Raw genomic sequence first — 14895 nt, forward strand, 5'->3', positions numbered from 1 at the left:
ATCTTTCGTACCGCCCTGGTCATTTAAAGGTGATTAGTTTGAACACGGTTCGTTATAACCTCACCGCCTCTCATAATCTGATGTCTGATGCTCTCCTTTGATGAAAATGGAAAGCAATTTACGAGGTGTTTCAAATATAATTTGAGTGGCCTTCAGATATCGTATCACTCTTACAAAGCCGTGTGTGGTTAATCGAGTGATGACATCGGTAAGTGACTGCAGTGAAAGCAACGCCATTGTAATGTTGCAGATTGAAGTTAATTCAGTGCCTTTTACAATAATACGTCGGCATATTGAGAAGGTGTGTCATAAGACTACCTTGATGAAAGGTGTATCAATACAGATAATAAGAATAGTATTGCTAATTACGTTCTGAATGTGCCTGTGCCAAGCTTGGAAATTTTAAATCGATGTGTAGTTAAATTTAGCTGACACAATCTCTGTTTTTTTTTCCAGAGAAGTCAAACATAATTCTCCCAACTGCCTTCAGAATGAAATTGTTCAGATTGATTTCAGATCTCATGAGTGTTTTTTTTTTAAATCCAGTAAATATTTCCGGCTGTTGCAAAACAGCGGCGACTAAAGATGGGGGATTAGGCGCTGAGAACACCCCGATTGTGATCGAAGCGTTCTTCGCCAGCGCTCCGCCAACTACAAGCCACTGAACGATCCTTTAATTCCCTTAAAAATAAACGCTGGCATATCCTGTGCTCTGCTGGCGGCAGCGGCGGCCATCTTTGGAACCGATGGCGGGTTTGTGAAGCAGCGCTTTGGGAACGCGGTTCTGGCACTGATGGGGTTAATAAGTGTTGGGGTGAGCGCCATGGTGACGGCGTGGGCGTCAGGCCCTGCCTTGGTGAGACACGCCCTGTGACATTGCTGCTGCCGCATCGCTGCTCCCGATTGGCTAACGCTCAGAGCTCTGGCCACACCCCCCTCCCCATCAGCTCCTGTCTTTTGCACCTTCAGAAGGCTTGGGCTACGCCCTCCTCCATCTCCTATCCTCTGGCTGAATCCCCCCCATCTTCCCCTCCTCTCATCTTTCCCCCTCCTCCTCTCCTGTCCTCTCCTCTACTCTGACTGAGACTCTTATCTTTCCCTCCTCTTCTCCTCTTCTCTCCTCCTTCTATCTTTCCCTCCTCAATTCTCCTCTCCTCCTTCTGTCTTTCCCTCCTCTCTTCTCCTCTAACTGAGGCTGTTCTATCTTTCCCTCCTGTCTTTTCCTCTCTGAATGAGTCTATTCTCTCCCCCCCCTCTCCCCCCTCCCCCCTCCCCTCTTCCCCCCCCCTCCGCTCTCATCCATCACCCCGTCTGTCAGATCTGTCTCTCCTCCACACCTCCCGATCCCCCTCTCCAAACACGGCCCTGGCCCCGTGTGTCAGACTGCATGCCTCACACGCGTGCCGGTTCGCCGCAGAGAGGGTTGTGTCAACAGCCAATCAAAAGCTAAGCTGCTGTTTTTTTTCTGTGATTTTTTTTTCTCTGTCTCTTTTGTTGACCTGAAAAAAATACGAACAAAGAAAAACAGGAAAAGTTTGTGTTTTTGTCGAGGCTGAAGGACGCGAAGAAGAGAAACAAACGCACTACAAGGCTTTTCAAACTCGCCCCTCGTTGAGTTGCCGGAAAAATCCATACGGGGGCGTGTCTCTTTATCACTTAAAAAAATCAGAAGGGTCAAACTTCTCTCAAATGTAGTGCATTCATTATCTACGCTAGTAAGTGATAAGGCTAATTGTGAACGGGGCATTTTGTGGAGAAGCAGTATCATTTGTAGTGTCTGAACCAAGCTGTTGAGTGTATCCTGAATGCATATCGCCGTCTCCTGAAAGCCATTATTGTCTGCTGTTTCATTTTTCAGCAACATCCATCATCTCCTCGTCTGCTAGCCGAACGCTGCTGTGATATTTATGAATTGGTGTTTCATATCGCTCCGCAATAAAAGCTTATGAAAACATGAAAGCAGCCTGTGCGGTTTAATTCTGCACTGAGAGCCGAATTTAGGGGGAAATAATTCTGCAGCTGGGTGCGTTAACCGTGACCTTTGTTTTTCAACGATGTCCCGACACACACAGACACACACACAGATACACACTCTCTCTCACACACACACACACACACACACACACATACACACGCGCACACACACACACACACAGATACACACACGGATACACAGACACACACACACAGATACACACACAGTCACGCACACACACACACTCAAGCAGACACACAGATACACACACTCGCACACAAAGATATACACACACACACACACACACACACACAGATACACACTCACACACACTCACGCGCACACACACACACACACACTCACACAGACACACTCACACGCGTGCACACACACTCAAGCAGACACACTCACACACACACACACATACAGGTACTCTCACACACACACACACACAGATACATGTGCACTGGAGCACACACACATACACAGATACACACACACACAGGTACTCACACACACACATACACACACACTCACACACACATAAATGTACTCATACATGTGCTCACATGCACATACTTAAGTGCGCAGTTTGATTTTGTTTTCTAAAGCTTGAAAGCCCCAATAACAATTAAACAATCCATCCTATATTTTGCACTGAAGACAATTCTGTAGGGTAAGATACTTCAGATGGCTACAGTATGTCCTTCTTTTAGCATTTTGAGAGCCTTGTATGGATAGCTTTGTGTTTTAACAGTATAATACCAAAACAACATGTAATTGCACCTTTCACATTCTTCCTCCTTAGCAGGATAAAGGAAAGAAAGATTGAAAAATTGTTCATTAATTTTCCAATGTCTGACGGAAGAGTAATTGCAATTGTCCAGGAACTCTACTGCCATCTAATGGGGGCATGTGTAATGTTCTTTTGCACTGTGTCTAAACAATCTCTCTCTCTCTCTCTCTCTGCCCCTCCCTCCTCTCTCTGTCCCTCTGTCTCCTGCCTTTCTCTCTCTCTCTCTCTCTCTCTCTCTGCCCCTCCCTCCTCTCTCTGTCCCTCTGTCTCCTGCCTTTCTCTCTCTCTCTCTCTGTCCCTCTTTCTCCTGTCTTTCTCTCCCTCCCTCTCTCTCTCTCCACCGTTCTTCATGTGCAGATAAGCATCTTTATGACCCATTTGTCTAACTACGGGAACGACCGGCTGGGCCTCTACACCTTTGTGAACCTGGCCAGCTTTGTGCAGTGCTGGACCAACCTGAGGCTGCACACCCTGCCTCCTCTGCTGCTGGCACACAAGTACTTCCAGCTGTTCCCCGAGCAGAGGAACCCACTGTGGCAGGTGTGTGTGTGTGTGTGTGTGTGTGTGTGAGAGAGAGTGTGGAGGGGGTGTGGGGGTGGTGTGTGTGTGGAGGGTGTGTGTGTGTGATGGGGTGGGTATGTGTGTGAGGGGTGTGTGTGTGTGTGATGGGGTGGGTGTGTGTGTTTGTGTGTGTGTATGTGTGTGGAGGGTTTGTGTGTGTGATGGGGTGGGGGGGGGTGTGTGTGTGAGAGGGGTGTGTGTGGGGGAGGTGTGCGTGCGTGTGTGTGTGAAGGGTGTGTGTGTGTGATGGGGTGGGTGTGTGTGTGAGGGGTGTGCGTGAGTTTGTGTGTGATGGGGTGGGTGGGTGTGTGTGTGTGAGGGGTGTGTGTGTGTGCGTGTGGAGTGTATGTGTGTGAGGGGGTGGGTGTGTGTGTGGAGGGTGTGTGTGTGTGATGGGGTGGATGGGTGTGTGTGTGTGAGGGGTGTGTGTGTCCGTGCATGAGTGTGTGCGTGAGTGTGTGCATGCACGTTATCTGTGTTTCTGTTCTGGTGAATAAGGTGACGGTTTCCGTGCTTCATTGTGATCACACTGTTTTGTCTGCAGAACCCTTGCGATGACAAGAGGCACAAGGACATCTGGTCCAAGGAGAAGACGTGTGACCGGCTCCCCAAGTTCATGGTGATTGGTCCTCAGAAGACTGGTGAGTTTAAAAACCGTGCGTTTGAGAAAAGTTAGGTTACTCTGAATTATACCCACCAGCCAGTTAGGGAATGTCTAACATGGGTTGTTCTGGATTGAAGTGTTTGTGCGGTGAGGCGGGGGAAGTTTTGGAATGTGGTGTCAGTAAAAAGGAGCGCTATTTCTTTCTGAAATGGGCCTTTAGTGATGTCAGTGACTACACGGCGCGCTCTCTTCTGGGCTCATGCGTCTCCTCTGTTTATGAAACAGTGTGTGGATTCTTCAGCGCGCGTTTCAGAGAGAGAGAGAGAGAGAGAGAGAGAGCGAATGCAGGAGCAGAAGTGATATCTGGATTCTCGCGCTCGCTGCAGGTGTCAGCAGGCCGCGCGATCTCCCGTGCGCAGAGCATCAGAGCACTTTGACATCCAGGGAAGTGGCCCCACTAAGTGCATCAGTAAGCACAGATGGCTGTGTGTTAACGACGCGTGTGTGCGGGGCACTGGAGATCCCGCACGTCCGACCTCACCGCACACGCTTGGCTTTCCCCTTTTTTTTAAATATTATTTGTCAGCTTGTATGACATTTCTTTTTTTTAAAAACGAAAGCCGTTGATTTGACGAGGGCTCGCGTTGGCGTGTTTGGCGGAACAGAGCGCAGGGAAGGCCGGGGAAGGACCGGGAGAGATGAGAGCGGAGGCCTCGGCCTTCCCGAGATGTCTCTGGACGTCCGACTCCGGAACGCCGCTGCGCTTTCTCTCGCTGGGCGGCTCGTACGCCTCAGCTGAGTTCGCCTTTCGACGCGAACAGATCACACACACACACACACACACAGCGCCGGCTCTGAGGAGCTTTTCAGCCCGAGGAAGACGCTGTAGACGTCCAAACGTCCGTCTCTCCCCGTTCATTAAACAGTGTCTTTCGCTCTGAGCTCTGCGTGCTCCAGCGTTCCTTATTTTGGGCTATTCCTAGTGGAGCTGTCCAGGTCAGGACTCCTTTATTACAGTTCGATAGTCCTGGCTGTTCAGCACACGTTGGGCTGTCCTTTATAATGGCTGGCTTGGAGCGCGTTGGGCATCTTATCCTATCACACAGCCCTGAGTCACCGTCAGTCAGAACACAGCTCTCCCACCTCACGCTGTTACTCCACAAAGGGGTCGACTGTTTGCTGGAAAAGCCCACGTTGCACTTTTGTACGCCACATTGCATGTACAAAAGAAAAAGAAATAAAATAGCATTGAAAACTAGCCCTGCGTTTAGTTGTGTTCCACGGTCTTTGTTGGCAAAAAAATGAATACAAATCTGGAAGCTATCCAGCGAGAAAGAAGAGGGAAGAGATCTTGCCGTTTCCACTAAAAATAGTTCATGTGTGTCAGAGAGATCTGCCTCGTTAGGAAGCTGGTCTTACAACAGGAGCTACTAGGCTAACCGTCAGCAACGAGAAAAAAACAAAAACATCTGAATTTATGTGTTCTGAGAGTAATACACAGTTGAATAGCTGTATAGTAATGACGTTGGTAATGAATTTGTGTATGTGTCGTCAGGTGACAGCGCACATTATTTTAATCATTACTGCAAAGCCTCACTGTATTCGCATTGACACACAGAGTAAAAAATGGTTAGACGTTGCTGGAACTGACGTTACTGAGAATGAGCGCGGCATATATTTCTGTTCCTTAATATAAATATGGGTACAAGTTTAAATGAGTCAAGTGTATCTGAAATCACTCCCTTTTTAAAGTGTACCCAACAATCATTCAGAAAAAAAAATCACAGAATTTTTTTTCGTAAGTTGCAAATGAATTTATGAAAACATAAAGCCTAATATGAATTTGGACGTGTAGCAGTAAACGACAGCCCTCTCTGTTCTCCTGACTTCCTGTCAGTGCGCAGAGTGTTTGTCAGGAAAGGGATTGCTGCCTGGCAACCATGCGGTGCCCAAACCTTGGAAGGCTTTTAGTCTCAGAGTTTACCGTGATATCAGGGCTACCTGGGCAGAGCAGAGCCAGGGCGGCCATTTTAATTACTCTCATCGACAGGAATTGATTTCTCTCTCTGTCTCTCTCTCTCTCTCTCTCTCTCTGTCACACTCTCATCTTTCTCTCTCTCTCTCTCTCGCTCCCTCTCTGTCACACTCTCATCTTTCTCTCTCTCTCTCTCTCGCTCCCTCTCTCTCCCTCTCCCTCGCTCCCTTCATCAGGAACCACGGCTCTCTATCTCTTCCTGATAATGCACCCTTCCATATCGAGCAACTTCCCCAGCCTGAAGACATTCGAGGAGGTGCAGTTCTTCAACAGCAACAACTACCACAAAGGCATCGACTGGTAAATGGGTGCTGCTTGTGTCCTCAGTTTTAGCCCAAACAGATCTGAGTGTGAGAGAGAGTAAAAGCCTGCTTGTGTCCCCAGTTTTAGCCCCACAGATCTGAGTGTGAGAGAGAGAGTAAAAGCCTGCTTGTGTCCTCAGTCCAGCCCAAGCGGATCTGCGTGTGATAAGAGCTGGTAATAGGCTGGCCTCGCAAAGCAACTCCCTTCCCTGTGAAACTCGCCGTGCAGTTAGAACGCCTCTCTGACCAGCGGCCATATAAATATTTGAGATAAAGAGAGTGAGGAAGCGGAGAGATGTGGTCTTATCGGTCCGTTGCTTATGTGCTTTATGTTGGGGGGAGAAACAGAGAGGAGAGGTTACTCAGTGCTACACCGAGTGGAGTGAATCACTGGCCAAATGAATTTCTGCAGCAGTGATCTGCTATACCGTTAAAATGATCAGCTGCATGGTTAAAATGATCAGCTGCTCAGTTAAAATGATCAGCTGCACACTTCAGATGATCAGCTGAACAGTTGCAATGATCCATTTCACAGTTGGAAATGATCAGCCGCACAGTTTAAATGATCAGCTGAACAGTTGCAATGATCCATTTCACGGTTAAAAATGATCAGTGATGCAGTTGGAAGGTTCAGCAGTCAGTGTTCCAAATGGTTCACTTTAATGTGTGCATCTTAATTAAGTCCGGCGATGTTGGCAATAGCCCCGAGCTCGCTGTTTCCAAAAAGCACGGTGCCAAAGTGTGTTTCTGTCACCGCTTCTGTGCTTTCACAGAAAACAGTCAATTCCCATCCTGTGTCTGTGTGTTTGTGTGTGCGTACGTGTGGGTGTGCATTTGGGTGTGCATGCATGCGTGTGTGCTGTGTATGTGTGCGTGCTTGTGCCAGTGTGCGCGCGCGCGCGTGTGTGTGTGTGTGTCTGCGTGTGTTGGAGTAGAAGGGGTTGTGTTCATATTAGGCTGAAATTAGATTCTTTCAGGACTCACAATGGGAAATCAGCTTCCATTTATGCCCTTTCTGGAAAGCAATGGCAGCAGTTATAGGATAGGTAGGTTAGTTCATTTTATTGGCACATTTTATACACAGAGTGGTTCGCGGCCATGCTAGAACGTCACCTACCTGGGATGGTTCATTTTGGTCGGCAGACTTTGGGCCAAAGACTGTAGCGCAGAGGAAACAGGGCTTTAGATTCAAAGGTGAGCTTCAGCCATCTTCAGTCGAATTGGACAGCACTCCACTTCAGATGACCAGTTTCCGGCTCTCGCAACACTGTAGTAGGAAACAGATCCAAAATGGCTTCCTCTAGTCTGCACACTCCTCTCTTCCCATTAAATACCGACCCATTCCGGCTCAACCTGCAACCCATAGTTATAGAGCTAACGATGAATTCATTTGTGGCAGAAACGTGCCAGTCGTACAGCTTGCACAGCTAAAAACTGCTGCATCACGCGTCAGGTGCAGAAGATATTAAGCACATCCCATAAACCCCTTCTGCATCGACACGGCACTGCACATGCAGATAAAGATGGCCGCTTGCCATCTTTAAAAAGCTAACGGTACCCCAGGGTCACTTTTCAGACCAGGGGCTCGTTCTGCCAGCTGGCTCAGGCACAGCACATTATTTAGGGGAATTAATATTTTATTAATAATTTAACCAAGCAGCCAGTGAGCAGGAGAAAACGCTCAGTTCTGCTCTGGAGTGTTTCCGTGGACTCAAACAGGGGTGAAGTGCAGGAGAGCAAGATTTTTTCCTTTTTGATATTCTTTTTTATTTACTCTGTGCATAAGACAGTAAATGAATCCTGTTTAATTTAAAGTGTGTTATTTTGTGTTACAGCAGGTTCAGTTAACATTGCAAGTGAGGTTCATGCCAAGATCAGTTGCTATGAACAGGGCTGTAGCAACCATAGAGGACACCGTGGTCATGTCCCCTGTATTTTTTTTTTCTTGTCCATTTCCAAAGCCTATATTTAATTGCATTCATTAGGGAGAACATCCGTTGCAATTCATTTGGGAGGGGAATGAATGGTCTTTAATATTTTCTCAAATTTAAGCCTTATCCAGAGGCATATGTACAGCATTTGCACTCTGAAGCGCATCCTCAATTAAATGACTAAATTAAAAGGAAGAGAGAGCAGACTCTGACCCAACACCCCACCTCCACCCCCGACACCTCACCCCTCCCCCAACCCAGCCGAGTCTCTTGACCTCGGTATTTTTAGGTCCTGGTTATGCCCCTGGCTGTGAATAACACATCGGTGCCGTGATTGCTAAGGGTGGTTTAACCTTGCAGAAGGGAAATATTTGTCGCTAAGGAAATACAAAAAAAAAAAAATGTTTCTGAGTGTGCTGTTGGGTAAAGGTGTCTGCTGTGTGTGGAGCATCATTTAATGCGTCACTGCCCACATAACCACAACTTCACCGGACACGGGTTTGGCCGGCCCGGTTCTCTCTGCCGAATTAAACCCTAGCCGCCGTGATAGGGACCCTCTGATAGGACGTGGTGGGTGGCTCTAAAACGCTACCATGGTAACAAGCTGACCCCTTTAACACTGGGCGAGGGAGGCGGTCTCGTCAGGACAGCAAGGCGGTGAAAAGCCATCTTGTCACGCCCCGTGTTAATGTGATTATAACGAGCCAAACTCAATCAATCAGTCAACCAGCCGGTGAATCTTAATTGCACCCAAAGGGCAATTCATTCATTGTGTGGCCTAGTTTTTAAAAAATCACAACATAAACCAATAAAAAACAATATGTGCCAATAAAAAAGCACACGCGTAATAAATCACTGAGATGAAAAACATGTTAAAAAGTATAAAAGGGACATGGAACCGACTCACAGGTCTAGCTCTTCGATTGATTTATTGGTTTTACCTTGCCACAACCCCACGAGAGCAAGTTTTAATGACTATAGCTTTAAATAAAGCCCATAAATCATGGAACTGGCCCCCAACTTCATTGGTATTACGTTCAGATTTCTCAAGGCTGCTTACTAGACACCTCATATGCCCTGAGACATAAATATACAAATACTTATCCTTTCACACTGCTTTACGTTGACTGAAACGGTTCAAGTGAAGTCACTCGCTTGCCTTGCTTTACCCATTTTGCATGGGAGTTGAACCCGCAAGCCCTCTAGGGTTAAAAAGCCCAGCTGTTGCACCGCAGCACCGGCGGTTGCCACAGTAACGACGGGCACAAGAACAGCAGCCTTCTCTGGGTCTTCCGCAGGTACATGGAGTTCTTTCCGGTCCCCTCCAACGTGACCACGGACTTCCTGTTCGAAAAGAGCGCCAACTACTTCCCGTCGGAAGAGTCGCCCCGACGCGCAGCCGCCCTCCTGCCCAAGGCCAAGGTGATCACGCTGCTCATCAACCCCTCGGACCGTGCCTACTCCTGGTACCAGGTGAGTGTGCCCCCTACAGGACCACGCCCAGGACACCCGTGGCCTACTCTCTCAGCTCACAGAATGCATCTGTTATCCCATCTGTGAGACTGGTCATGCAGCAGCATGAAACGCATGCACAGAAGATAACATACAATGTTTATGATTTGTGTCATAGCTCTAGGCTAGCATAGTTGACTTGCATGTTATGCTTCAGTGATGCTTTGCATAAACCCATGCTAGTCTGTGGCTGTTGTTGGCCAAGCGTGGTGTGCTGTTGTTTATACACTGTAAAATGTTCAGTGTTAATTCAACTCTAACAGAGAGTACATATGAGTCCAATAGGGACCATGTGTACAAACTCTAAAGGATGCTTACTGTAGTCTCTGGATGAAGTCATTCTGGATAAGATAATCTGTTGAATTGGTGCATGCAAAATTTGAGACACAATGGCAACAATGAACATGATGCACAAGATTGCAAGTGGAGATGTGTATCAGTAAACAGAGGCTCCACATGCGTGTATGTGTGTACATGTGCATGCATGTGTGTGTGTGTGTGAGAGAGAGACAGGTTGTGTTCATATGTATGTATGTTCATGCATGTGCATGTTTGTACTGTATGTACGCACATGGATCCCTGCATGCTTACCACCGTTTGTGTTTGTGTTTGTGAACTGTATGATGTCACACTCTTGCGTGGCGTGTAGTACAGGTGTGGCTCAGTTTCCTGTGGAATCTCCACTGCAGATCATTTTAATAGATAAACGTTCCCCTGTCTGCTGTGTGCATGGAGGACAGTGGCGTGGAACTGACCTCGCTTTCAACTTCCTCTCCCTGCTCCATATATCCATCTGACTTACAGCTTCAGAAATCGGCGCGAATGAAAGAAATGAAGTCTTTGGGGCTCGCGTGGGGACGGGGGTCAGGAACACCTGGACTCACTGGGGAGCCCCGCAGTCCCGAGCATAATCCAGCAACGGCGCGGCGTATTTCTTAGAGTGAACTTTTTTTTAAGTCGGGAGAGAAAATAGAGAGGCTTAGAATGTAGCTGGATTTTTTCTTTTTCTTTTTTTTTACGTTCCGCGTATTTATTTTCTGAGGGAAGATATGCTTGCGTTACTTGGAAACTTGCGGCCTTTTGTGAAGGGATTTCTGAGGCAAAGTGCACCAAATCCCCTCTGCTTTTATGCCCGCGCCCTCTTTCCCACTGCGTTTAATTGACTGATTCTTTCATCCTTTGTTCGGTCTACTATCGAACTGACGTCTTTTTTTCTTGCTTCTCAGCGGCGCGTTTAACCAAGCGTTTCTTTTCGGGGTATGTCTCCTTGTATAAGAGCTTGGATCGGGAACTGGTACTGAAAGAAAGCAGAGCCCTTTCTTAAATGTCTCGAGTCCACGGAGTTAAGGATATGAGGCACGTTATATAATAGTATGCGTAGGAATACCGTGACAGGTTTTTAAAAGCTATAGTTTGTGTTCTGAATGTAAATATATTCAAGCATTCTACATAAAAACATGAAATTAGTTGGGCTGTTGTCATTGGTGTGCCGTGAATACGCACTCATAAAAAAAGCAGTGGGACCGAGTTAAAGACTCGTTTAACTTTACCGTTATTTTCAAATTTGAATTCCATTCTTTTTTTTTTTTTAGCTGAAGGTGCTAATTGCGAATCCTGTCATTCTCTGTGTTTTGTTGGTTCTGTTGAACACCGCCGCAGCCGTTCAGCTTTGTCAGCGGGTGGACCGCGAGGTGGGAGAACGACGACAGAGAGAAACCTCATCAGCAGCACATCCGCGGGCCCCTATGTGCAATTATTTTGAGAGAGAGAGAGGGAGGGAGGGAGAGAGAGAGATCGCCCAAGCTGTCCCTTTAATTTCCTCTATTAATAGATGAGGTTTCATTCGAAATGAATTTTATCAGTCCCCGGGAAGTGGAGAGATGGTGGCGGCGTATAGTGTTAATTGACTCACTTGTCCCCTTACGAATTCACTCTTTTTTTTTGCACCAGAATCCCCACGGTTCTTAATTGCGCAGGTTTGAATTAACACCTGCGAGCGCTGATATTGATTTATGGAGATGGCTGGCTCAAACCGAATTATGAAAGGGCTCGGTGTGTTTGTTTTTTTTACGGTTTGGGGAAATAGCGTCTGGAGATAAATTGGCAAGAAGGAAAAGAAAGATAAAAAAACAGTAGGCCTAAGCACAAAAATGGCTTCATCGTTAGTTTTGATGACACGGAATACCATTACCCGGGATTTTTGTCCGCATTATAAACACAGAAATGCAGCCGATCGCTCATGGCTTTTATTTATCTGATGGAGTGAGTGCGCTGTTAGTCCATCCATCTAACTGCAGATTTTGCATTTATAGAACTTTTTTTATGAGAAATTCGACGGAATACGGCGGTAAAATAATATTTAGCGGTAACATTAATTCTCCTCGTAAGACCTAGTTCCCTGAGTGTGCGCTTGGTAGACTACAGTCAAATAAAAAATATTCACAGATGTTAATGATCATGTAATCACTTTAGTATATTAATAAATATATGATTAATTTCAGCATCAAAATAGATATTTGTGTGTTGTTTCTGCAGCGGTAATTGTAAGTATTGGTCATTTTTGAATGTTTTAACCGCTGCAGCACCAGAGGGCTCACGAGGACCGCGCTGCTCTGAGGTACAGCTTCTACGAGGTGATCTCCGCGGGTCACCACGCCCCCGCCGAGCTCCGGTCCCTGCAGAACCGCTGCCTGGTGCCGGGTCTGTACGCCGTGCACATCGAGAGATGGCTTACCTACTACCCTCCCAGTCAGGTATGACACATTACCTGCGCACAGCAGAGTGTGTGTGTGTGTGTATTTATATGCATATGAATATAACACAACCTTGTAGGGTCCCACCTGTGACTGAAGCAAATAACCTTGTGCTGCCCCACCTGGGACTGAAGCGTATAACCTTGTGGTTCCCCACCTGTGACTGAAGCATGTAACCTTGTGGTTCCCCACCTGGGACTGAAGCGTATTACCTTGTGGGGCCCAACCAGGGACTGAAGCATATAACCTTGTGGGGCCCCACCTGGGACTGAAGCATGTAACCTTGTGGTTCACCACCTGGGACTGAAGCATATAACCTTGTGGGGCCCCACCTGTGACTGAAGCATATAACCTTGTGGTTCCCCACCTGGGACTGAAGCGTATTACCTTTTGGGACCCAACCAGGGACTGAAGCATATTACGTTGTGGGGCCCAGCCAGGGACTGAAGCGTATTACCTTGTGGTGCCCCACCCGGGACTGAAGCAGATAGCCTCGTGGTGCAGCTGCCTAACCTGCGCTCCCCCCCCCGCAGCTCCTGATCATCGACGGGCAGCAGCTGAGGTCTGACCCCGCGGCCGTCATGGACGAGGTGCAGAAGTTTCTGGGCGTCTCTCCGTACTACAACTACTCTCAGGCCTTAACGTGAGTTATCGCCGCGGCGACGGGGGTCGGCCGTCACCCGCCCCCGTACGCAACCTCCCCCGCTAATTAAAGAGGCTCGTTACGCCGTCCCCGAGCTTCTCCTCACTGTTTAATTAGAGACCAATTTATTGAAAACGAGACCCCCTTTGCCCTCCCCCAGCCCCCACACCCCCCGGTGTGATACTTGCGTCTGGCGTTACAGGAAGTGAGGACGGTCACCTGACGACGGGGGTTTTATTTACGCGCCTGTTTCAGCCGCTCCAGGGGCGGAAGCCACAGAGATGAATAAGCGAGTGTTGAATGGGATGCAAACGCGTCTGAGTTACGCAACGGACTGAATAACGAACGTCAGTGGGCGGGACTTTTGATTGACATGTTGTTACAGGCGGACCTGAAATGATAGATGGGGGATCCTGTGTAATGGATTCGGGTTGCCTTTAATTCCGAGCGATAATCAGCGGTTGATGTATTTTTATTTATTTATTTATTTGTTTGTTTGTTTGTTTGTAAACTCTGGCCTTTCGTGTCGGTGGCGGGTGGGGTACGCAGCCTGGTCGTGGCAGTGCTGCAGAGGGGCAGGGTTAGGGGCGAGGGGCCTGGGTTTTCGTGAGCGCAGATATAAATATCAGATATCAGCTCATCTTAATGCAGGGGGGGGGCCTCCTCGGCGGTCGCCACGGCGATGAGGGCGGACCCGATCCGCGTTCCGCCCCGGCCGACAGGTCCATCAATCACCGGGGCGACTCGGGGGGGAGGGGCCATCGCCGCTCACCCCCCTCCCCCGTCCTACCCCCCCCTCCCCAAATGGCATCCGGTCAAGGTCACCTTGGTCCTGTATCGAGCAGCCTTCCTCCTGGTCTGGAGGATACTCTTCCTCTGTTGATTATCCACAGTGATTTCAGGAGCCTCATCCTTTACAGAACCAGCCCGAGGCAAAATACATTATCAGGCTATCACAACGCATCACAGTGCAGTGTGGGGCTAATATAACACTGGGCTAATATACAAATTATCACTGCCTTCTGACATTGCAGTGCATTTGTTTTTATAGGAGAATGCAATGTTGTCAAATATATTTGTTGAATGTGTTTGTTTAAAGTGTGCACATATATATTCTAATTATATATATTATATTAAATTTGTGTGAGGGATGTTTTCCTCCTTTTGCTGAGCCCTTTATATTTCATATCAGGAGGTAATATAGGAGCCTGTCTTTATATTTTTAAGGGCTTATATATTTTTCAGACATAGGAGCTATTGAAAAAAAAACACATCTAGAAATCTAGAAGCCCTTGAGGGGCGGGGGGAGGGGGGGGGGGGGGGTCCATTAAGTCCAACACACATGACACACATTTCAAGTGGTAATATAAGGAACCTAAGAGGGCAAAGGACCTGATGTAAAATAAATGGTTTGTGAACTAAAAAAAAATAAAAATAGTGTTTTATGGGTAGTATTCCATTCGTTAATTAAATTTAGGTTGATCTTCTGAATTGATGCAGCTGAATTGGAATCAACCCCCATTCAAGCTTGATGGACTGCCCTGGACCGCCCATTGATAGTTCACTGTTTTTCCCATTCTTTTCTTTTCTTTTCTTTTAACCTCAGTTGCTCACTTTTTGGGGGTTCAGGCCTGTTTTGTTACCCAGTTTTTCTTCTGTACAAAGCACTATACTAACGTAACTGAACTGAGGTGTTAATACGTTGGCGGATTGAGGGTCAGTCAGTGGGAGCTTTCTGTGGGACGTCCCGTTCAGCGAATGTTTTAACTGCCCCCCCACCCGC

At 47.5% G+C, this 14895-nt stretch overlaps 1 protein-coding gene across 1 annotated transcript in view; it reads left to right on the plus strand.

Moving 5' to 3' along the window:
- Positions 1-14895, plus strand: part of ndst3 (N-deacetylase/N-sulfotransferase (heparan glucosaminyl) 3) — a 98651-nt gene that overhangs the window by 76229 nt on the left and 7527 nt on the right. The window contains exons 8-13 of the mRNA XM_064337511.1: positions 3129-3311; positions 3877-3973; positions 6148-6271; positions 9503-9677; positions 12299-12469; positions 13003-13112. Of these exons, the coding sequence (XP_064193581.1) occupies positions 3129-3311; positions 3877-3973; positions 6148-6271; positions 9503-9677; positions 12299-12469; positions 13003-13112 (860 nt within the window). The remainder of the gene's footprint in view (positions 1-3128; positions 3312-3876; positions 3974-6147; positions 6272-9502; positions 9678-12298; positions 12470-13002; positions 13113-14895) is intronic.

This window comes from Anguilla rostrata, chromosome 5 (assembly GCF_018555375.3).
Source record: "Anguilla rostrata isolate EN2019 chromosome 5, ASM1855537v3, whole genome shotgun sequence".
NCBI classification, from domain to species: Eukaryota; Metazoa; Chordata; class Actinopteri; order Anguilliformes; family Anguillidae; genus Anguilla; species Anguilla rostrata.